Source organism: Mustela erminea, chromosome 14 (genome assembly GCF_009829155.1).
Source record: "Mustela erminea isolate mMusErm1 chromosome 14, mMusErm1.Pri, whole genome shotgun sequence".
Taxonomy (NCBI): Eukaryota; Metazoa; Chordata; class Mammalia; order Carnivora; family Mustelidae; genus Mustela; species Mustela erminea.
The window spans coordinates 44,744,858-44,768,289 of record NC_045627.1 but is presented as its reverse complement, the minus strand read 5'-3'; the positions used below and the strand labels follow the sequence as shown (position 1 = coordinate 44,768,289).

The window sequence follows — 23,432 nt, the reverse complement described above, 5'->3', positions numbered from 1 at the left end:
GCCTTTGTGTCCAAGTTTTTTCCCACTGAGCACCGTGTTTTCAGGTCTCATCCAGACTGCAGTGTGTATCAGTACTCCGTTCCCTCTGATCGCTGAGTAACACCCCATCGTATGGATGCCCCACTCTTACTCATGCATCAGTTGATGGACATCTGGATTGTTTGCACGTTCTGGCTATTATGAATAATGCTATGAATATTTATGTACAAATTTTTGCATAGGCGCTTTCATTTCTCTTGGGTCTCTGACTAAGGATGGAATTGCTGAGTCAAATAGTGACTCTTTGTTTAAATTTCTAAAGAACCACCAAATGGCTTTTGCACAGCGGCTGTACCATTTTTCACTCCCACTAACTGTGTGTATATAAAGGTTTCAATTTTTCCTCATCTTCACCATCTTTTTTATTATAACCATCGTACTAGGTGTGAAGTGGTAGCTCATCGTGGTTTTAAGTGGCATTTGCCTAAGGAGGAGGAGCAGTGTTTCTTGTGTTTCTTGGCCATTTGTCTTTTTTTAGAGAAATGTCTACTCAAGTCCTTTGCCCATTTTTAAAAATTGCATTCTTTCTGTCGCTGAGTGGTAAGAGTTCTATATGTATTGTGGATATTAAGGTTTTATCAGATACATGATTTACAAATATTTTCTCATTCTGTAGGTTGTCTTTTTACTTTATTGAGTATCCCCTGAAATATGAAAGTTGTAATTTTGATGAAGTCCAATTTATTTTTTTGTTGTTGCTTATGATTTTGGTGTCATATCTAAGACTCCATTTGTCAAATCCAAGGTCATGAATATTTTTCTTCAAAGATTTTATAGCGTTAGCCGTTCCATTTAGTTCTTTGATCTGTGTTGAATTACTTTTTGTATATGGTGTGAGGTGGGGTTCCAACTTCAATCTTAGGCTCGTGGATATTCAGTTGTCCCTGCATAATTTGTTGAAGAGAATATTCCTTCGCCATGAAATGGTTCTGGCACCCTTGTCAAACATCAATTAAGCACAGATGTTTAGGTTTCTCAATTCTATCCTATCCATATGTCTGTCTTTATGCCAGCATCACAGTTTGAATTACTATAGCTTTGTATTGTGGCTTAAGTTTTGAAATTAAGAAATGTGAGATTCCTGACTTTGTTCTTCTTTTCCAAGACTTTTTTTTTTTTTTTTATGTCTATTTGGAGACCAGTCCCTTGCAATTCCATATGCATTTTAGGACCAGCTTGTCCAAGTCTGCAAAAAGGTAGCTAGAATTTTTATAGATATTAAATTGAATCTGTAGATCAGTTTGCAGAGTATATGCCATGTCAATAATACTGAGTCTTCTAATCCGTCAGCACAGGCTGTTTTGTATTTTCTTTCAGTGTACAAGTCTTATACAAACTTAAATTTATCCTTAAATATTTTATTCTTTTTGATATTATTATAAACAGGATCTTTTTAAAAGATTTTATTTATTTATTTGAGAGAGAAAGAGAGCATAAGCAGGGGTGAGGGGGGGAAAGGGGAGAGGGAGAAGCAGACTCCCCACTGAGTAGGGAACCTAATATGGGGCTTGATCCCAGGACCCTGTGATCCTGACCTGAGCCCAAGGCAGACACTTAACCGACTGAGCCACCCAGGTGCCCTATAAGTAGAATCTTAATTTCACTTTCAGATTGTTCACTGCTAATATATAGAAACACAACTGATTTTTGTATTTTGATCGTGTATCCTATATCCTGCAACTCTGCCAAATTCATTTATTAGCTCTACTAAGTTTTGTGTGGATAGGATTTATAATTTTCTACATAAGGTCATGTCATCTGTGAACAAAAGTTTTACTACCAATCTGGATGTTTTTTCCTTTTCTTGTCTAATTGCTCTGGCTAAAGTTTTCAAAACAATGTTGAGTAGTAGTGGCAAGAGCAAACATCTTTGTCGGATTTCTGATCATAGGCGAAAGCTTTTACTTTTTGGCTCCTTAATTCCATTATTGCCATATTTTGTGTGAGGCAGATGGTTTCAACTGTACCATTTTGATTTCCTTCTCAGTTCTTTTACTGTTTTAGTTATCTCTTGGGACTAAATAAACATCTTAATTTTTAAAAATATTTTATTTATTTATTTATTTATTTATTTACTTACTTACTTATTTATTTACAGAGCAAGCATGAGCAGAGGGAGAGGCAGAGAATCTTAAGCAGACTCTGCATTAAGCATGGAGCCTGACATAGGGCTCAATCCCAAGACCCTGAGATCATGACCTGAGCCAAAGTCAGGAGTTGGATGTTTAACTGACTGAGCCACCCAGCTGTCCCTAACATCTTAATTTAAAATAATCCATTATGAATTAATATCAAATTTCAAGACTATATAGCAACTTTGCTCCTACATAGCTCTACCACCTTCCTTTATGTTGTTGTTATCGGAAATTACATCTTAGGGGCGCCTGGGTGGCTCAGGGGGTTAAAGCCTCTGCCTTCGGCTCAGGTCAGGATCCCAGGGTCCTGGGATCAAGCCCCACATCGAACTCTCTGCTCAGCAGGGGAGCCTGCTTCCCCCTCTCTCTCTCTGCCTGCCTCTCTGCCTGCTTGTAATCTGTGTCTGTGAAATAAATAAATAAAATATTTAAAAAAAAATGATTTCTCTTCTCCTGCTGGGTTTAGGCTTTCTTTGTTGTTATAGTTTTCTGAGTATAGATTATTTGCCTCTCTGGTTAGGAGCAATTCCAGCTCCTTTAGGTGTAGGGTTGGGTTGTGTATTTGAGACCTTTCTTGTTTCTTGAGAAAGGCTTGTATCACTATATATTTTCCTCTCAGGACTGCCTTTGCTGTGTCCCACAGATTTTGAACTGTTGTGTTTTCATTATCATTTGTTTCCATGAATTTTTTTCAATTCTTCTTTAATTTCCTGGTTGGCCCATTCATTCTTTAGAAGGATGCTCTTTAGTCTCCATGTATTTGGGTTCTTTCCATATTTTCTCTTGTGATTGAGTTCTAGCTTCAGAGCATTGTGATCTGAAAATATGCAGGGAATGATCCTAATCTTTTGATACCGGTTGAGACCTGATTTATGACCCAGGGTGTGATCTATTCTGGAGAATGTTCATGTGCACTAGAGAAGAATGTGTATTCTGTTGCTTTGGTTTGGAATGTTCTGAATATATCTGTGATGTCCATCTGGTCCAGTGTGTCATTTAAGGCCTTTATTTCCTTGTTGATCTTTTCCTTGGATGAACTGTCCATTTCAGTGAGGGGAGTGTTAAAGTCCCCTACTATTATTGTATTATTGTCCATCAGGTTTTTTGACTTTGTTAATTGGTTTATATAGTTGGCTGCTCCCATTTTAGGGGCATAGATACTTACAATTGTTAGATCTTGTTGGACAGACACCTTGAGTATGATATAGTGTCCTTTCTCGTCTCTTATTATAGTCTTTGGCTTAAAATCCAATTGATCTGATATAAGGATTGCCACTCCAGCTTTCTTTTCACGTCTATTAGCATGGTAAATTGTTTTCCATTCCACCCCCACTTTAAATTTGAAGGTGTCTTTAGATCTAAAATGAGTTTCTTGTAGACAGCATATTGATGGGTTTTGGTTTTTCATCCATTCTGGTACCCTGTGCCTTTTGATTGGGGCATTTAGCTCATTTACATTCAGAGTAACTATTGAGAGGTATGAATTTAATGCCACTGTATGGCCAGTAAGGTGACTGTTACTGTATATTATCTCTGTTCCTTTCTGATCTACTACTTTTAGGCACTCTCTTTGCTTAGAGGACCCCTTTCAATATTTCCTGTAGAGCTGGTTTGGTGTTTACAAATTCTTTTAGTTTGTTATTCCTGGAAGATTTTTATCTCTCCTTCTATTTTCAATGATAGCCTAGCTGGATATAGTATTCTTGGCTGCATGTTTTTCTCATTTAGTGCTCTGAATATATCATGCCAGTTCTTTCTGGCCTGCCAGGTCTCTGTGGGTAAGTCTGGTGCCAGTCTAATATTTTTACCATTGTATGTTACAGACTTCTTATCCCAGGATGCTTTCAGGATTTTCTCTTTGTCATTAAGACTTGTATTTTACTATTAGATGACGGGGTGTGGACCTATTGTTACTGATTTTGAGGGGGGGGTTCGCCTCCTGGATTTTGATGCTTGTTCCCTTTGCCGTATTAGGATAATTTTCTACAATAATTCTCTCCAATATATCTTCTGCTCCCCTCTCTCTTTTTCTGGAATCCCTATTATTCTGTTGTTTCGTTTTATGGTATCACTTATCTCTTGAAGTATCCCCTCGTGGTCCAGTAGTTGTCTCTCCTTTGCTCAGCTTCTTTATTCTCTGTCATTTGGTCTTCTGTATCACTAATTCTCTCTTCTGATTCATTTATCCTAGCAGTAAGAGCCTCCATTTTTTATTGCACTTCATTAATAGCTTTTTTGATTTCAACTTGGTTAGATTTTAGTTCTTTTATTTCTCCAGAAAGGGCTTTTATTTCTCCAGACAGAGTTTCTCTAATATCTTCCATGCCTTTTTCAAGCCCGGCTAGCACCTTGAAAATCGTCATTCTGAACTCTAGATCTGACATATTGCCAATGTCCATATTGATGAAGTCCCTAGCCTTCGGTACTGTCTCTTGTTCTTTTTTTTGTGGCAAGTTTTGCTGCCTTGTCATTTTATCCACATAAGAATATATGAAGGAGTGAATAAAACACTAAAAGGGTGGCAAAGACCCCAGGAAAATGTGCTTTAGAAGAGACCCCAAATCATGGGACAAAGAAAGGGGGTAAAAAGAAATTCAGAAAAAAATTTAAAAAAAAGAAAAAGAAAAAAATATAAAAAAGAAAGAATTTATATATTAGACTGTTGAATAGGTCACCCACTTAGTTTTGGGAGTATTTTGGTCTCTTAGAAGAAACTACCTCCCAAAATTTTAAAGAATGAAAAACATATATAAGGGTAAACACAATGAAGGGATGGAATGTGACTATGAAGATGAAAAAAAATTTTTTTTTAATTTCTAAAAAAAGAGTTGATAAGTTGGTTGGGAGAATATAGAAAAAGAAGTGGAGAGAATTTGCTCAGGCTGGACTAGAACAAAGCCCTTTGCTAGATTTAGGGTATATTTTGATCTGTTAGAAGAAGCTGTATCCCAAATTTTTTTAGGAAAAAAAAAAAAAACCCTACGTGTATACAAAAAGTAAAGTTAGATACAATGAAGGATAAAATATGACTATAATAATGAAGGTTCAAAAAAGATTCTTTTTTTTTTTGAATGAAAGGTATTGTTAAGATAAACTAGTTAAAAAACGTTAAAAGAGGAAAGGGTAAAAGTAAAAATATTTTTAAAAATTAGCATTAAGAAAAAAATAAAATTAAAAAAATTAACTTTATAAGACCAGAAAATCATGGAGAGAAGCTTTGCTTTCTCCTCCTCTGGAACTCTGCTGTTCTCCTTGGTACATGAACTTGGTCTTGGTTGTATTTCTTGCTGATCTTCTTGTGTGGTGCCTGTTGTGATTTTCATGTGTCTTTGCCAGAGGCAGAATTGCACCGCCCTTACCAGGGGACAGGCTAAGTAATCCGCTTGGGATCGCTTTCAGGAGCTTTTGTTCCCTGAACGCTTTCTGTAGAGTTCTGGAGGACGGGAATGAAAATGGCAGCCTCCCAATCTCAGCCCAGAGGAGCCAAGAGCTTGGGGCCCACTCCTCAGTGCGCCCTCAGAGAAAAGCGCTCAATCATTCCTGTCTCCCTGGCTTCTGGCTACGCTCCGAGCTCACCCAGCCTGTGACCAAGCGTCTCTGTCTCTGGCACACAGCCCTGCCTAGAGTCTCCAAACCTCACAGATCCCTGTGCTCTTCCAGGGGTGTCCCCCAGATCTTGCGGGGTCTCTGCTCACAGGGCAGTGGCCTGTGCCACAGATCACAATTTAAGGTAACCCCGAGTTGAGAGCTCAGTCCCCGGCTTCGTCTCTGTACCGGGCTTCCCCGCTCTAATACCTGTGAGCTCTGCGACTCTGACACCCCTGATCCTTCTGTGACCCCGTAGGACCTGAGACCATGCTGTCCCTGCATGGGCTTCACCCCGCCTTGGCCTCTGGAGTGATGTGCTTCAGTGTAACAGACTTTTTAAAAAGTTCTGATTTTGTGTTGGGTTGCTCTGCCGCTTGCCAGGAGCTGGCCCCTCCCCCTACAGTCTATCTTCCCATCGCTTTGGATTCACTTATCTGCCGGTCCTACCTTTCAGAAAGTGGTCAATTTTCTGTTTCTAGAATTGCTGCTCTTCTCTGCGAACTCCTGTTGGATTTGTAGGTGTTCAGAATGGTTTGATAAACTATATAGCTGATCTCCTGCTACCTGATGTCATCTCAGCTGCTACTGCTCCGCCATCTGGACTCCTCCCTGCATGCCTCATAATTTTTGTTGAGAAGTAGCCACTTTGTACATTATAATGTGACAATTCTGGAAACCCGAGTCTTCTCCTTCCCTGGAATTTATTGTTGCTGCTTGCTGTACTGTAGTTTAGAGAATTTTCTGAGTTTTATTTTTTTATTATTATTTTTTGGATTTTTTTTTTTGAAGTTTATATTCTTTGTGAGGTGTGGCCATTGAAGTCTCTATGTTCAGTTAGCTTAGTGGTCACTACTGATTCAACAAATTTCCTTAAGAACCTGGAACCAACCCCCCCCCCCCAACCCCCAAATCTCCTAGCCTTTGCTGATATGTTGTGTGTGTGTTGGAGCCAAGCAGTCTTTGACTCTGCCTTAGCCTTCACTTCCCAGTCGTGTGGAGCCAGGTCAGCCAGAGGTGAGCACTCAGAGCCTTCTCAGGTTTTTTCTAAGCATGCACTCAACCCTGGGCATACGTGTGGTGGCCTTCTAGATCGCCAGGATTTGTGGGACCTCTCCAAAACCATTATTCCCCAAAGTATCTTATTGCCAGCCTCTCTTCCCTAAACTTTTCCACTTATCTCCTGCTTGCTCCAACTGTTATCCCCTCCTCCAGGCATCAGTGGCTAATATATTTGCCTTCAAATGTCCACCAAGGCTGCCACCTCCATCTGAGAAGAGTTCCAAATTTGGTGAAATGACTACAAGTCATCTGAGTCAGTCTTTTGGGGAGCAACCAGACGGATCAAAATATCCAAAGTTCTTGAGAACAAGATCCATTTTATTCCTTTCAGTGCTAAGAACCCAGGCATGTGGGATGTTCATGAGGCTGCTGCTGAGCTGGGGGAATAAGGGGGATGGGGCTGGGGTGTGTGAAAAAGCAACAAAACCCTCTCACGGAGACATTTTTTTCTCAAGCATTTGTCTGGTTGCTGCAGACTTTCCATTAGTTTTTGGAGTTTGGATAGAGTTGATTCTGACATTTCTCACCATCTTTTTTGTTGCTTTTGTGTAGGAGGTACACTTTTGGAGGTCCTTACTTCACCATTTTTGCTGACTACATTCAAGTTCAAGAAGCTCTGATCTAGTCTTTCATTTTACAAAAGGACAACAAAGGCCCAAAGAAGGGACACTTTCAGGATCACAGAGCACACCAGTGGCTGACCTGAGATCAGGACAGGAGCTTGACTCCCAGACTCTTTCTGCTTCGGGACAATGTCAACTCTTACTGTTGGAAGGAACCAGGTTCAGAATGGGCACCAGGGCTGGGCTAAGGAGAGCTTTCCAAGGAGTGCCGGCTGAGGGCCAGGAGTCCCTTATAGAGCTGAGGGCTTCACTGACTCCATCTTTAACTGAGAGGGTCTCTGTAAAGGGCCAGGTAGAGGACTGAGTAATGACGTCCCGGTCTCTTAGAGGAAGAGAGAGCCAGAGAGAGCTCTCAGGTTTGACGGGGTGAAAATATAAACTGTTACTGAGCTGGGAAAGACATCTGTGATGATTTAGCTTGGTTTCTGTTCCCAAGTCTGACTCCACTTATCAGCCAGGGCAGGGAGGAACCGGCAGCAAACAGAAGGGGCTACGTCCTAAGCTAGAGCTCTAACTCCTTGCCAAAGCGAGAGGAGAGACGTGGCAGAGTCACCCAGCTGTTGCTCTGATCATGGGCATTTACAGAGGTTTATCCTTCAAATCCCTCTCTCCAAGCCGGGAGCAGAACAACCAAGACAAGTGACTCATCTGCATCATCCTAGTCTAGGTCCTGCCCCCAACACACTGTTCCATCCAACGCCCCACAGCTGCTGAGAATTCACTCAGGGCTGAATTCCCCTGGTATCTCATCCTCTAGTACTTCTGGAAGTGATATTAGATGTGTAGCAAGAACTGGTCTTGACTAACACTCCAGGATGTAAAACAGTAGTACCACCACCACCGCCACCCAGTGCAGTCCTCTCCCAGAAAGATGTCCTGTAAGGCTGAAGGTCTCCCTCCCCATCTTCTTGGTCCTGAGCATAACCAACAGAGTTAATAACCTCCCATTGACCTTAGAAGGCAGTAAATGCCTTTGGCTCTGGAGAGAACTCAGAGTTCATGCTGTCCTCTAGCCTATCCTTATTATGGGTTGGGTCCCATGGGCATGACCAAGAGGGTAGACTGGGGGACAGAAAGGTAAAGAGAAACCAAGATCTGGGCCAGGGAGAACAGAGATGGTCCCCAAGTGTGTGGGCCGGGGTCTCCAACTCCAAGCCCTACTAGGGCCAAAGAGGAACATGCAACGGGGACTGGCAGGGCCTGTGGCAAAACAGAACGTATGCTTCAAGAGGGCAGCTGCGACCTGGCTCCAGCAGCTCCCGGTCTGCAGGGTTGCCAGAATTTAGTTTTTAAAGAGAAGCCAGAATTTCAGATTTTTTAAAAAAATGTAACATCTCTCAATACCTACATGTTGGCAATAAATTCAAATGTCTGAAAAGACTCTTTGGCGACCAAAGTAAATGCATGAACAGTCAGAAACTGCCTGCTGGACACCAGGTTGCAACCTCTGGTGAGAGGAGGCGAAGGAATGTCACACAACATCTCCCTAGAGGGGGGCTGAATGTAGGCCGGGGGTGGAGGCAGCCGGGGTCCACCTGAGTTTGTGGCAAGTTGTGTCACGCCAATTGGTTCACGCTACCAGGCACCCAAGAGCAAGAGGCCTGCCCTAGCCGAGAAGCACCTCAGCCAAGTATGCTGGGTGTTGTTTGAGAGGCTGCAGACATGGGGGCAGGGGGACCTGAAGCAAAGAGCAGGGCCGACCACTGAATCCGGTGCCCAAGGCAACTTCTCCGGCTCAGGCAGGTGGGTGTAGGTGAAGCAGGACAGGGTCTAGCTCCTGGCTGCCCTGTGCCCCGTGGGCCATCCTCTCCTCTCACTATGACCAGGGGAGAGTGAGGGGGGCACTGCAGGCAGACACCTACTCTGGGGACAGGCCATTCCTTGGGGCCCCTGCCAGCGCCCAGCTGGCTCAATCTCCCACCTCGGTCCCTGAATTCTCTCCTTTCTAAACTCCCAACAACAAGGGAGGTCAGAAAGGGAGTGAGTGGAGAACCCTGGCCAGCGAGGCGAGCTCCAGGCTTCTGGACAGAAAAATGATGTCTAGAAATTCCACCCCTTCCGGACTCACCCTCTCCTACCCACCACCAACCAAGGGGCCAAAGGCCCACCAGGACCACAGTCAGGAGCACCTTCTGAGACCAAAGGGTCCCTCAGGGAGGCACCAGTCTTGTGCATCTCTGGGTTGTCCCCACCCTCCTCTCCAGCACCCAGCCAAGAGGTCTAGCCCAGGAGTCATGCACGTGCCCTCCTGCCTGTGCCTCTCCAGGACCCGGATGAAGGGCTGCACTCTTCCCACCTTGTGTGGATTACACCACACCCACGTCTGATCACCACACACCTCTAGCATCTGGGCCCTGAGCAGGGATTTCAGGAACCTCCCTTCTCATTACTTAAAACCCAGGCCTCTGTAAATTACCTATGCTCACAGTTTCCTGAGCATAAGTTTCTACTTAAAGTTGTATAAATTTTCACTGGCTATTAAGGCCAGAACCCTGAGCTACAGGCAGAATCATGAGGCAGAAGACGACAAGCTGGCACCAGGGAAACATTTCCAAAATGTTCCAGAGCTGGCTGACTTTAATTTAGAAAGTTTTTGGCTATTAACATTCAGGTTTAAGGCACATTCCAAATTACAAGAAACCCTGTCACTGGCCAGGAGCTGGCTTTGTTCTCCTGGTTTTGCATGGAAGGAGAAACAGATGACTTTCTGGCCTTTTTCTTCTTCTTTTTCTCTCTTTCCTAAGAAAACTCTACGGAGTGAGTTTGGCAATAACAAAGCTGGTGACACATTCTCACCAGACGCTAAGATTACTGTTAAAGGTCTTCCCTTTTACTCCTTGCCGCGGACACAGCGCTCCCCGCAGCCTTTCACTCAAAATGTGTATGCAGCAGAGACTTGTATGCATCTGCCTGGCAAGGACTATTAAAAAAAAAAAAAAAAGGTGTCTCCAAATAAAAATATAAAATTACATGACTAATAGGAGGCCAAGAGTCTCAGCCACAAGCTAAAGGGACTGACTGCATGGGTCAAGAAATAAAACATCTACTTTCGCAGCAAGCGGCCGTGAGGGCTGGGGAGGAAAAGGCGCCCTGAGAGAGGGATCCAGGTCCTACAGCACAAGCATGATACACGGAGCAGGAGAGGAGGGCGGAGGTGGAGGACGGGCCAAGGCTCTAACGATGGACGGGCTGCCCTGGTACACCTGGGGGGCTCCTTTGTGGATTTGTTAGAAACAGATGGACATTATTTTGACCTTTTCCTAGCATCGCTATCACTGGCAGGTGGACAGAAGTGGGAGCCACTGGTTACAGCTCAGTCATTGCCTCCACAGATCTTCAGCAGAATCTTCTGGTAATCCCCCGAAGTGTCTCCCTGGTCACAGAAACAAGGACAACATTAGCGAGCTGTGGCCAGTTCTGGCCTCCTAGCTCCTGATTTTCTTCTGCCCCAAGTGCTGCTGCAGGGACTCCCCCCCATATCCCACCCCGTAGCCCGTGCTGGTCCCGGGGTGGGAGAGGCTCACGCACGCAGCCTTGCGGCGGCCTAAAGCTAGTGCAGAGCATGGGGTTTGGCCTCCCCAAGCCCCTGCTGAGAAAAGACAGGTGCACTCACCCCGATGATCAAAGTCAGAATTTGAAAAATAAACATGCAAAATTTAAAACAGCCCACCCAAACCCCTCACTTGGGGCTAACTCTTGGTGACCTTTCCCCAGCATCTTCACTGCACTGGACTGAGGCTCTATGTGACATGGTACTTACTACACGTGCCCTGGAGCATGACATAGGGCACACCACTGTCACCTGGGCGTCCCAGCACCCACCGACCTCTCTTCCACCTCACACTGCTGCACTCCCATTAGAAGAAGCGCAGAACGCACTTAGCTAACTTCTTTTTAAAAAATTATTTTAAATATTAATTTTATTTTTTACTTACTTATTTTTAAAGTAAGCTCCGTGCCCAACATGGGCTTAAACTCATGATCCCAAGATCAAGAGTCGCACACTCTACCGACTCGGCCAACCAGGCACCCTGCATCTGGCTAACGTCTGACCATTTCCTTCCACCACGTCCCTCCCCAAAGGCGAGGCCTATGGCTCCTTCCAGGAGCCCACGGGCACACGGTAGCCACTTTGTGCATAATTAAGGATCCTCTACTTTCCAAAGCAACAGGTTATAGCCAGAAAAATGGAGATGGGCTGTTCTTGGTGACAGGCCCAACATCAGATCTGAGGGAGCCTGAAGTCACAAGCTGGTTGTGGTGGCTCTGGATTCAAGAACTTAATGGTCAGAAGGAATTTACTGTCAGGCTGGCTCCGGCGCATGGTTACAAAAGCATAACACATGTCACACCAGGTGCCTGACAGGACCCTCTCCTCCTTCAGACTTCCTGAACTGCTATCCCTGTCTTGGGGATGATGGAACTGGGGTTCGGGAAGGATGGTCAGGCCACACAGCAAGTGAGAAGAGCCAGACTGGACCCCAGGCCGCATGACCCCAGAGCCCTAGTGCTTTCATGCTCCCAGGGCTGTCTCTGCCGTGTGACCAGGTGACAGAAGACTTGTCACCTCAGGATGGGAGTCCTCACCAGTGGGTCACAGACTCACAGGGTGACTGAGTACCAATGTGGGGAGGCCCGGCATTTTCTCCAAGGCTGGTGTAGGGACTCCCCCCCACTTCTGTTTACTGAGCAGCAGGAGGGGGGTGCTGGAGAGGTAGGGCAGGGGCACCAGCGGGGTTAACACCCAGCCTGCTCTCAGGAGCTTCTAAGAATCTGGGGGCAACTGGACAAACCAGGAGAGTTTGGAGAGAGCAAGCGCAAAGCCCACAGGCAGGATGCCCATGCACACCAGGGGCCAAGGCGGGTGGCCAGGGTTCCGAGCAGGCAGGTACGAGGGGACAAAGGGGAGGCCAGGGAGGTCCACAGGAGGCAGCCCGCTCGTCCCCGTGAGGGCCATACCGAGATGTCGTGATACAGCGACTTGCCGTACAGCCGCTTATACTCCATTCTGATGTCCAGGAGGTCGATCTCACTGCGAGACACCATGATGCGAATCAGGGTCCGGTCCTTCGTTCCCATTCCCTGAAGAGAGTCCACCAAGGGCGTAAGCCATGAGCTTCCTTACTGTGCCACCTTCCTGCCTGGGGGCCCTCTCTGTCCTCTTGGCTGAGGGCTGGCTCTCCTCGTGCCTTCTGCCCCAAGCAAGGTCCCGGTCATGGGGAGGAAGGTGAGACACCCCCCTCCCTTCCTCCGCCCAGACCCATGCACGTGGGAGACACGTACCCTCATGGCCTTGTTGAGCCTTTCAGCAAAGAAGGCTGGAGTATTCTTGAGACATTTCACTAGAACAGAGAAACAGAGCGTCACTCCATCTGCAGAAACTCTCCGTCCAAGGTGCCACGGAGAGAACGGGTGTCCTTGTGCGAGGCCGCGGGGGACACCTTCACCTTCCGCTTCTCATTCTCCTCCAGGCTCAGTTGTCTGTGCTCCTGGTTCTGGCTCTCTGGAATAGAAACATAGAGCCCAGACCCGAACCTCTACCTCCTTCCAGGCAACACTGTGGTGAAGGGAGCCGAGTAGGGATACTGGCACGTGAGGCAACCTAGGGGCTGGGACCCTCACGAAGGAAGGATGGGCAAGTGGCACGAATGTCTCCGGCCACGATCCCTGTGTCACGGTGGACACACAAGGAAATGGGGAGGACTTGCCATCTGCCCCGGCCAGAAGGCTCCAAGGAAAGCACAGCTAAAGACAGGCAGATTGTGACAGCCCCCCAGGGCATGGAGAGGCTGCGAGGCCTGGGCAGGTGGGTGGCCATGGAGTGGGTTGGACCCCGCTGCACTGGGCGCGGGCACGGCAAGGGGCACTCTGCGGTTCTGGGAGCCAAGCCAGCTTTCCTGAGCAAGGGCCTGTTCTGCTGTTGCAAGTAAAAATCTTTCCACGTGTTTCCATCACAAACATCTGACAAATGCCTGCAGGGATGTATTTTTAGAGGAAACTTGGCAGGATGTGAGTCATCTTCCTCCGGGAGAGCAGCTGGCTGCCGTCCCACTGGTGCCCACACGGCAGCTCCCTTCCCCAGAGCTGCGCCTGAAATATAAACAGGACCGTGCGGGGCTGCGGGAGGTACGGCCATGCTGCGAGCCGGGAAGCAGGCTGCTTTCCCACCGCTTCAGCCCAGAGTTTAGCAATCGTGGATCATGTGCTCGCTCGCCTTGCAGTCAGAGAAGGGGGAGCGCCCTGCAAACAGACAACGCACAACAGCCACGGGGGGGCCGGCGGCAAGGCGGGCCCGGGCACCTACCCACGGCCAGCATGCCCTGCTCCAGGTCCCCAGACATCTCCCGGCAGATGCTCTTCTCGATGTCTCGGCCGGTCATCCGCTGATACTCGTTGAAGACTAGTGGAAAGAGAGAAGGGACAAGTGACAGACTGAATTCTGTCCCCCCAGAGTCATGGGGTGACGTCCTAACCCCCACACTACACCTCAGAATGTACCTACACCCTTTAAAGAGGTGGTTAAGTCACAATGAGGCCCTTTGCATGGGCCCTAATCCAATCTGACCAGTGTCCTTAGAAGAAGAGACCTGATCACACACGGAAACATCAAGGATGCAAACACGGGGGAGAGAGCGTTTCAGAACACAGCAAGACGCCAGCCGTCTGCAGGCCAAGGAGAGGCCTCAGAAGAAACCCCCCTCTGCCCCCCGACACCTTGGTCTTGGAATTCCAGCCCCCAGGACAGCGAGAAAATGAGCATCTATTGCGTAAGTCACTCGGTCTGTGGTACTTTGTTTTGGCTACCCGAGAAAACACACATAGGCATGCAGTGAGGAAGCCTCCTGGCCTTACGAGACCCACTTCTCCCCTCAGCTTGCAGTACCCTAGGTGGCCCCACTGACCGGCACCCCCCCGCCAGCTCTCAAGTTAGGCAGGCTCTTCACCCCATGACACGCACGCACCCCACTCCTGTCAGCTCCTGGCTCACCTGAGTCGTCCCTTACCACCCCATGAGCACCCCTCCACACACACCGACAGAAATTTCACTCTTCTCAAATCCCTTCACTTCCCGTCCATGCCCACATTCCTTCCCCATCATCCCATGTATCTGTCTTAGCTCTCAGTCAGACTATGAGCTAACACCCGTCTGGCGCCCAGAGCCTACCCAAGGACAAGTTAAGCACCCATGTCAGTGGGACTCCAGACTCCTAGAGAGGCAGGTATAGCCCAGTGGAGACCCGTGTGCTAACTCTAGCTCTGGCCTTAGTCCGTGCACAGAACAGGGGGCTGGGTGTTCACTCAGGCCCCCACCAGGCTGCTATGTGTGGCTGTAAATCTCAGTCCCACCACCCCTGCCCCAGGGCCTTTGCACATGCGTCTCTATCATGTTTTTAACTCAAATGTTATGATCTCAGCAAGAACCACCCCAAGCACCATCCCTGACCCCCGCACCACCCCGAACCCCACACCATTCCCTATCTCTGTTAAGAACAAGAATGTCAACCTGAGGAGAGCAGCGATTCCAGAATGCGGTGCCCTGCTGCTTCCCCACACCCACTCCAGGACCTGGCCTATGGCAAGAGCTTGGCTTATAGGTTCCAAATGAATGAGTAAACAATATACTTTTGTACAATGCACAATCAATTGTTATGCTGATTTTTGTATACCACGCTTTGGAAAGTGTTACATCAGGTGCCCTTAAAGACTCTCTCAACTCTAATTTCCACACTGTGGTATATAAAGACACCAGCCAGCAGGAGACTGCACTTCTCTCACCTCTTCCTCTGCTTCCCTCCAGAACCATAAGTGCACAGAAGTCTGGAAACCCACTGATAAGACCTTTCATGTCACCACCAGGGGGCTCTTTTTTTCCTAAGATTTTTTATTTACTTATCTGACAGACAGACAGACAAAGAGGGAACACAAGCAGGGAAAATGGGAAAGGGAGAAACAGGCCTTCCGCCAAGCAGGGAACCCAATGCAGGACTCCATCCCAGGACCCTGGGGTCATGACCTGAGCCAAAGGCAGCAGCTTAATGACTGAGCCACCCAGTCCCACCAGGGGGCTCTTTTAGGGAGGAGTAAGCCCCATGCAGTGGGTTTGCCAAGTGTTCCCGCTAGCTGTCTCCCCTTTATACCTTGTTTGCCCTCATCTATCGGGCCCTTGGGACCTGGGACCACCTTACCTGCCACCAGGTGGGCCCGGCTCCGGGAGCATAGAATTGCATTGAACTTGGACTCATCTGTTCCCAGGCGGTTCTCCCCGGCTGCATACAGCTCCTGCACAGAGGGAAAGGCAGATATGCAATGCAGGCCTCACCCCAGAGACCAGGCCCAGGTTACCTAGGGCAGCCATGCAGGCCCACCGGGGAAGGAAATGGATGCCGGGCTCTGGCTGTGCTCCATGCACAGTACAGAACAAGATACCATCCACACATCATCTCGCCAGGCAACACAGGCTTCTGAGGCAGGAGTAGTGGGGAGGACACTCAGGTCCAGGAGAACTGAGGCCGGCTGAGGCCGGGACAGACAAGGGACAGCTTTAACCCCCAGCAAGGGAGCAGCAGCACAAGAGGGACAACAGAACGAGGGCTGGGCTGGAGTCCCAGCTCTGCTGCCAACTTGCTGGGGGGCTCTGGTGTGCCAGCAATCCTCCTGGAGCCTCACTTTCTCACCTCTGAAATGCAAAGTTCAGATTAGATTCAGGATCACGAACTTGAAAGCCCAAAGGTTGTCTGGGTAACTTAAATGAGGGAAGCAGGCCAGTTGTAAGGCTGGTGGGTGGGGTGGGGACGAAGGCTTAGCACGCAGAAGGCCGATTGCTTCTTAGCACCTGCTGGAGACTTTTTTTTTAAAGAATTTATTTATTTATTTATTTATCTGACAGACAAAGATCACAAGTAGGCAGAGAGGGAGGGAGAAGCAAGTAGGCTCCCCACTGAGCGAAGAGCCTGATGTGGGGCTCGATCCCAGGACCCTGCAATCATGACCTGAGCCGAAGGCAGCGGCTTAACCCACTGAGCCACCGAGGCGCTTCTGCTGGAGACTTTATTATAATAGAGGAGCACAGACCCACAGTTGCCAGAAATCCAGATTTCTATATAAAATTCCCAATCTTTATAAGAAGCTTCCCTATCTATAAGAGGAACAATGAATAATAGGACAATGAGTAGAATGCACCTGTGGGTGTAGGTCTGCTTGTGGCAGCCACTTTCCCTGTATGTCCCTGGGTGTCCCTGCACATACCATAATAATGTTTGCAAACGGGCAGAATCTGCACTTGCCTGTTACATTTTTCCAAGTTTGCACCCCAATATTTGTCGATTCCCAACCCCTCATGCCAGATGGCCCAGAAGTGCTCTAGAGGCCTCAGGTAGAGGCTCTGGGAACTCAAGGCACCAATGTCCAGGGGAGGAGGGGCTCAGAGATCCCACAAGTCAAGGTGAGGCAGGAAAAGGTCCGTAACTAAGAAGATAGAGAAGTGGGCACAAAACCTTGAAAGTGAGGCAGCTTCTGTGTCGGCCAGGGAATGGCCAGGCCTATCTAGCAGACAGGAGAGCAGAAGAGGAAAATTTCCACTGGGGCAAGGGCTAGAGCTGGGAGCCTGGAGATGCCCAGCCCTGAGTCCAGAAATGTGAGCACATGTCTCAAGCTAGGGGAGATGTTAAGGCAGACCCTGAAGGAGGGGATCTGGGGTGAGGCCAGGACACATGGAACAAGCCAGCAGTCTGGGCCCTTGTCCAGTCCCTGCTTCCAGGTTCCTCCAGGCACAAGGGTCAGCCTCTCTGAGCCTCGGTTTCCCCATGTGGAAAGGAAATGGACCAGACTAGAGAGCAGCTGTTTTACAGCCCTAAAAATAGAGCCCTCCTCAAAGGTCCTCTTCAGCCTGACAGACAGCAGAGATAAAGAGACCACTGGCAGCTCCTGGTGAATGCCGGGCTGGGGCTGGCAGGGGCGACAAAGGGGGAGAGAGGGCTGGCCAGCTCCATCCCACCAGAAGCTGTGACTCTACTCTAGCCACAATTGCTGTGGTCCAATTCATCAGTGGGAAACCCAAGCTCCTCTAGAGAGACACTCAGACGACCTGACAGAGGGGACTGGAGAGACCTTTGCCTTTAAGCTGCGGTCATGACCGGCTGCAGACACCAGCAGAACTCTAAGGCTGCACAATTAATGAGCAGCTGGTTCCTAGGCTCTGACCTTCAAAAGCTACGAGGCAAGTGTAAAGTCTGCCTGTCTGCAAACACAATGACATGCAACCGAACAAAGGAAGAAAACCAGGTCACATGAAACCTGCCACGCTCACCATGACCTACCAACTCCTGTCACAGCTATCTCCCAGGTTCGCGCTGAAGTGGGCCTCAGAAGCCGACCGAGGTGAGGGGACACCCAAGGTCTCACAGGTGATACGCAGCAGAGCCCACCTGAGACTGACAGCGTCTGAGACCCACTCCTGATCAGTTGCTCTTTCCACCCCAGAGCCCCTCCCTCAGGGAGCAAGAAAGCAGGGGTGTGCCCTGACGCCGGAAGCCCAGCTGGGGCACCGGACCATGACACCCACCTGGGCATCTCTCTGGACCACCGTCATGTCCACGTTGGTGCTTTCATCACGGTTTCCCTGAAAGGAAGCAGGAGGCATGGTCAAGGCTGCTCCTTGCAGTTGTGTGCCTCCCCCGTCCCCGAGCCTTTTCCGCCTCTCTCTGCTCTGAGCCCCAAGCTCTGTCGTGGGAAAGGCACCTGAGACAGAGAGATGAGGAGCCGCTGGAAGTGCCCGGACGTGTCGCTTCGGATGGCCTCCTCCAGGCTCTTTTTGAATTCTGAAAGGGAGACACAGGGAAGGCATGCCCGGCAGCCAATCAGCAGCAGACGCTGGCAAGAGGAGGGCCCGGGAGTCCTGGGTGCGAGGAGGTGCACACCGCCCTCCAAGGGACAAGGGGACTGTGACCTCCAGGCTGACCCCACCTCTGTCAGGCTCAGCCCAAACCACACCCAAGAGGTCCTCCCACTAGTGCTCTGTTACCTTAGCTACCTGCCCCCTGTGCAAACAGCAGGCAGGGCTGGGTCTCGGATCAAAGCCCCACGTGTTGGGGGTGGCAGGAGATGAGGTGATAAGAAGGCCAGGAAGGTCTAAGAGGCCGAGGGAGAGGGTGTAGCCAAGGCCCAGAAAGCAGGAGTCTGTGGAGCACTGAGGGGAGGGCACCAGCCTAACCTGTTTTGTAGGCTCTGCTTAATTCCTGGATGTGCTCGTTGCTGCGGGAGGCGAAGATCTCGATCAGGCAGGCTTCATCAGTGCCAGCCCCCTGAGGTGGCAGAGAACACAAACCACAAGCTTGTTAGAGCTCCCTCACCCGCACACAGGGAAGACAGCAGGTGCCCTATGCCCCACAGCACAAACCCCAACAGCCACTGCGGCCAGCACCGGCCCACGCCCCCCGTGGGGCTGCTGCTGCTGTCGGGCCTGAGGCACCCGAGTGCCCCGCCACTGCCCCAGTCCCACAAAAATACCAGAGTATGACAGGGACATGGTGATGCCCAGAGGTCACGTGAAGGACCACGCTCATTCCCCCACAAGGAAACGGAGTATCAGAAAGCTGTAGTGACTTATCCAAGGCCACACAATAAATGGTGGGTTGAAATGTGGACCCAGATCTGTCTTATTCCAAGTTCAGCTCATGAATGAGACAAGACAGAACTGAAACCTGGGTATAAAGCCAGAGCAGAGGTGTGGACAGAGGAGAGTCCTGACTGGACTGTGGAGCATCTGAAGACAGCTAGAAGAGGCAGCCCCGACGAGGCCGGGAGAGGGGAGCACGTCAGGAGTGGGGAGAAGGCAGAGGACATAGGAAGCCTGGCTGCTGGCCGGCTTGGATAGTAAGCCTGCCGCTCACTAGCTGTGTGACATCGGGCGCCTCTGACCACCTCTCTGTGCCTTAGGTTCCTTGTGCATTAAATGGGAGCAGCTAACACCTACCTCCTTCCGAGCTCTGAGGGTTAAATGTTAGGCATGAGAAGCACTTAGAACAGTGCCAGTCACGTAGGAAGCAGAGTCGGGGGAAGCTATTTTCAGGATGAGCACAACTTCGATGCCTCAGAGCTTGCAAAGAGCTTCTGCTGGCCACCGTGCTCATCACTCACCACATGCCTCAAGTCTGCAGTCCCATTTTACACATGCTTAAGGACACACCGCTCATCAGTGACAGGTGACCCCAGCCCTGTGTGGTTTCCCATACTCCACAACCACCACCACCCCATGAAGCCAGCTAGAGGCGGCGGCTGGGCCCAGTACAGGTCTGGGGGCCGCTCCCTGGGTGCTGTCCCCACCTGCCTCCTGACCCCTCCCTAGAAGAGGGCATGTCTGAGGATCTCAGCAGGCGCCTCTCCCCCGCCAGGCTCCATACTGAATTCTCTGCCTCTCCTCTGGGGGGCAGGAAGAGTCATGGTACCTATCAAGCCTCTGAAAAATGATGGATTCCTTCAGGAACATCTGCTCAGTTCACAGGGATTTCCCCCCGCCCCATCCACAGGATACCTGCTATGGGGCTTAGGAGCCACAGGACTGTATGGCCACAAGGGACTGGCCTGGGCGACAGACTGTAAACCCTAAGCAGGCCTGTCAGAGTCGGCCTCTAGTGGAATTTGGCCTGAGGGACAGCTTGCTGTTTCTGTGGCTGAAACAGAGTTAAACAGAGTGGGGTCCCTAGGGGTCCTCTAACCCCCAGCAGATGGGAGAACGAAGCGGGCACTCGGGAAGCAGCGGAGACAGGAGAAATCCTGCTTGGGTCCCTGTCCTGGCTCAAGCCAGGCCACTCACCTCTATCCTCATAACCGATTCTGTACCTCTGTCTCCCTTAAACCCCTCGAGTGTCTCTGCTTTTTGCTAAGGCAGAGTCCTAAATGAAGGAGGATGGTCCTACCTACGGCCTCATATGCCTGCTCCCATCTCTGTGTCACCACCAGCTCGACCACCCAGCTGCTACTGTGCTTCTGAGACGGGCAGACACAGATGCTCCCTGATGATGAATGAATGACACCTGTGTTGCCTCTTAGGGAAGTCACCAAAAGTCACCCTTTCTATAGCACTTGGGATTCTAACCTGAGAGGCTCCAGGAACCTCACCGACAACAGCAGCTAATAAATGGGCTCAGCCCCACTGTGCAGTCCAGGCCTTTCCCTGGCCTGTGTGTCCACGTAAGCAAATAATCACACACACAAACACAAACATGTACATACCTTGATGGCTTCCTTTATCTCATAGACATCGAAGAGAACCGGGGTCTTCATGAGAGCCAGGATTGTCTTCTCAAAGTTTCCTGACAGTTCAGACTTCAGATCTTTGATCAAATCCTGATCAAATATTCAAAGAGACAAACAAACCTATTTTGAGAATCCACAGGCAGTGACTAATAGGGACAGTATCGCAGATCTGAGGCCCAGCAGCGCCTGCCTCAGCCAGGGCCTGGCAGAACAGCCCAACCTCAGCCAGCCCGGACCTGCAGAGCTGGAGCCTGCAATTCAATCCGCTTCCCCGGGGACCCGTGGCTCATTCAGGCTGGAGAAGCGCTGGGCTAGATAGAACACCAGACCTGGTGTTTACCTTAGGTTAAAAAGCCCAGAAGTTCAAAATATGTTCCCATGCATTTGTGCTGAACTGCAAGCCTTTTCCTTCAAAGCTCCCCTCCCAGCTACACCTCCCAGGGTAGTCATGAAGAGAACTGGGATTAGCAGCCTGGTCCCCAGAAGGAAAATCCGGCCCAGTGGGATCCGAAGGGAAATACTGTCCATGGTCTCCATGAGTCATGGCAGGACCAGGGCCAGAACCCAGATCTCTCTCATCAAACCTCAGTGCCCTGTGGACTTCTGGATTTCCTTCAGAGCATCCTTCTGTTGTACAAAGATGCCATAACCTGAGAGGGCCCTGCTAGGTGGGCAGCAGAAAATGCCCTAATGGGCCTTACTGCCCACCCAGGAGACCTAGGCTCACCTGCGCCCGAAGAAAAGCAGGGGTGAGTGGGGTTGTGCTAGAGGATATGCCTCAGTTTGGTGGGGACCCGCCCCCCCAATGCCTTCCCCCACTCACCTTCCCATAAGCAGTCTTGAAGGACAGGAGGATCTGCTGGCGCTGTTTGTTGGAGCGACTTCCCAGGCAGTCAATGATGGCCTGCTCATCAGTCCCTAGGACAAGAAGAGGCGGATGTGGGCAGGGCTGGGGTCATGGGCATGCTCTGCAGCTGGAAGCTTCCCCGGTCTGGGCCCTCCCGTTCTCCTGGGCATCCCCACCACACCCCCACATCGACCTCCTCTTCCACCACCACCACTGGGACTGGGTTAGCTCCTCCCAGCATCCCCACATCACCCCAGAGCCACCTAGCAAGTCAGGGAGGCTGTCAGGACTGGAGCCACCCAGGGTCACTCACCAAAGCCTTTCATAGCTTTCCGTAGGACCTCGGCATCTCGCAAGGGGTCAAAGCCAGGAGCATCTGTGATGGTGCCTCGGTTTCCAAACTGCTCAGACAAACAGACTCACAGAAGATGTCGTATCCCCCAAATGCAAGACTTCCCTGCCCAGACTCTAAAAGCGACCTTTCTGGGTACCTGAAGGAGCCTGCAGTCAGGCACTGAGGGAGCCTACTGTGACCATTAGATACCCTCCAGTTCAGATACTGAGACTTCTGCCTGGCTCCCATGCTAGAGGCCCGTCTCTAGCCGAGTCCTGCCTGATGCTGAACATCTGCCCTATTCCCAGGTCCTCCGGCTTCCCAGTGGGGCAGGTGTTACCTGCGAACCTCGCTGCCACAGCACATGGGAGCACATTTCAGGGCCCTCCTGCCATGGTCTGGGTAGGCCACGGAGCAGCTCGGTGCAAATAAGGAAAAGGTATTCCCTCCAGAAACGCTGGCGTCCAGCCTTTACCACGGTATCCCCTGCCTCACTATGTCCTGGCCTCTGCTGTTCCGGGCACTGTTCTCCAGGCTCTCAGCCCCGCTTGCCTGCCGGGCTCCTTCCTGACACTGACGGCTGCCCTCCCCAGCAAACGCATTTTCCTGCCTAAGTGGTCTCCTGGTGGCTTGCCTTCCGGGCCTACTGCACCACTGGTTTTAACAGGTTAAAAAGAGAAGCTTGGAGAAGGGATGGGGGGTGGTGGGCAGAGGAAGATGGAGAGCAGGGCAGGGGTAGGGGAGTGTCGGGGCAGGGAGGAGAGGGACCCTCTGTCTAATAATAGTAGTTGAGCACATACCACTAGCCCCGTGCTTGGCTGGTCTGGCCATGTAACCATGACAATGAATTCTAGGCACTGCAAACACGAAATGGTCTCCAAAATGAGCCAAGAGCAAGCCCTGAGGAACTGCCAGCAGGCTTCCCCAGCCAAAGGAGGTTTTAAGAACCCTCTAAGACCAGCCTGAGAGGCACCGCAGGAGACTGAAGACTAAGCCTCACTGGGCACATGGCTTGAGGCCTGGGGCCCGGGCAGTTCCTACAAAGCACTGAGCCCAGGCAGTAAATGACACAGGAGGAATGATGAGTACCCTGGGATGTTCAGATCCAACTCGCACATGGAACATCTAACCAAACTTCCGAGAAAATAGGGCAGCTCCCTAAGGTCTTTAAGAATATAAACCGGGGGCGCCTGGGTGGCTCAGTGGGTTAAGCCGCTGCCTTCGGCTCAGGTCATGATCTCAGGGTCCTGGGATCGAGTCCCGCATCGGGCTCTCTGCTCAGCAGGGAGCCTGCTTCCTCCTCTCTCTCTCTGCCTCTCTGCCTACTTGTAATCTCTCTCTGTCAAATAAATAAATAAAATCTTTAAAAAAAAAAAAAAAAAATATATAAACCGGTATGTGTGTGTGTGTGTGAGAAAGCAATAGTCTGGTAAAACAAGAAGTTATAGATGAAGGACAGAGCCCTTCTCCATGGGCTGTGCCCTCCCTAGCCCTGCTGTTAGAGGACACTGGGCCACGAGTTTCAGGCCTTTGGGGCCCAAGCCTGGACAAAG

At 49.9% G+C, this 23,432-nt stretch overlaps 1 protein-coding gene across 3 annotated transcripts in view; it reads right to left on the bottom strand.

Annotated features, from left to right (window-relative positions):
• Positions 1 to 10,175: 10,175 nt before the first annotated feature.
• Positions 10,176 to 23,432, bottom strand: part of ANXA11 (annexin A11) — a 36,691-nt gene continuing 23,434 nt past the window's right edge. For 2 of the 3 annotated variants that reach the window (XM_032312287.1, XM_032312288.1), the window contains exons 5-15: positions 21,859 to 21,946; positions 21,522 to 21,616; positions 20,675 to 20,788; positions 18,654 to 18,744; positions 18,182 to 18,261; positions 18,006 to 18,062; positions 15,631 to 15,724; positions 13,749 to 13,844; positions 12,728 to 12,786; positions 12,404 to 12,526; positions 10,176 to 10,817 (exon numbers count right to left, since the gene is read on the bottom strand). In XM_032312287.1, coding sequence (XP_032168178.1) covers positions 10,758 to 10,817; positions 12,404 to 12,526; positions 12,728 to 12,786; positions 13,749 to 13,844; positions 15,631 to 15,724; positions 18,006 to 18,062; positions 18,182 to 18,261; positions 18,654 to 18,744; positions 20,675 to 20,788; positions 21,522 to 21,616; positions 21,859 to 21,946 — 957 coding nt within the window. In that variant the 3' untranslated portion in view covers positions 10,176 to 10,757. Of the gene's footprint in view, positions 10,818 to 12,403; positions 12,527 to 12,727; positions 12,787 to 12,821; positions 13,654 to 13,684; positions 13,845 to 15,630; positions 15,725 to 18,005; positions 18,063 to 18,181; positions 18,262 to 18,653; positions 18,745 to 20,674; positions 20,789 to 21,521; positions 21,617 to 21,858; positions 21,947 to 23,432 lie in introns of those variants that run through there. The other variant, XM_032312290.1, reaches the window with a different exon arrangement.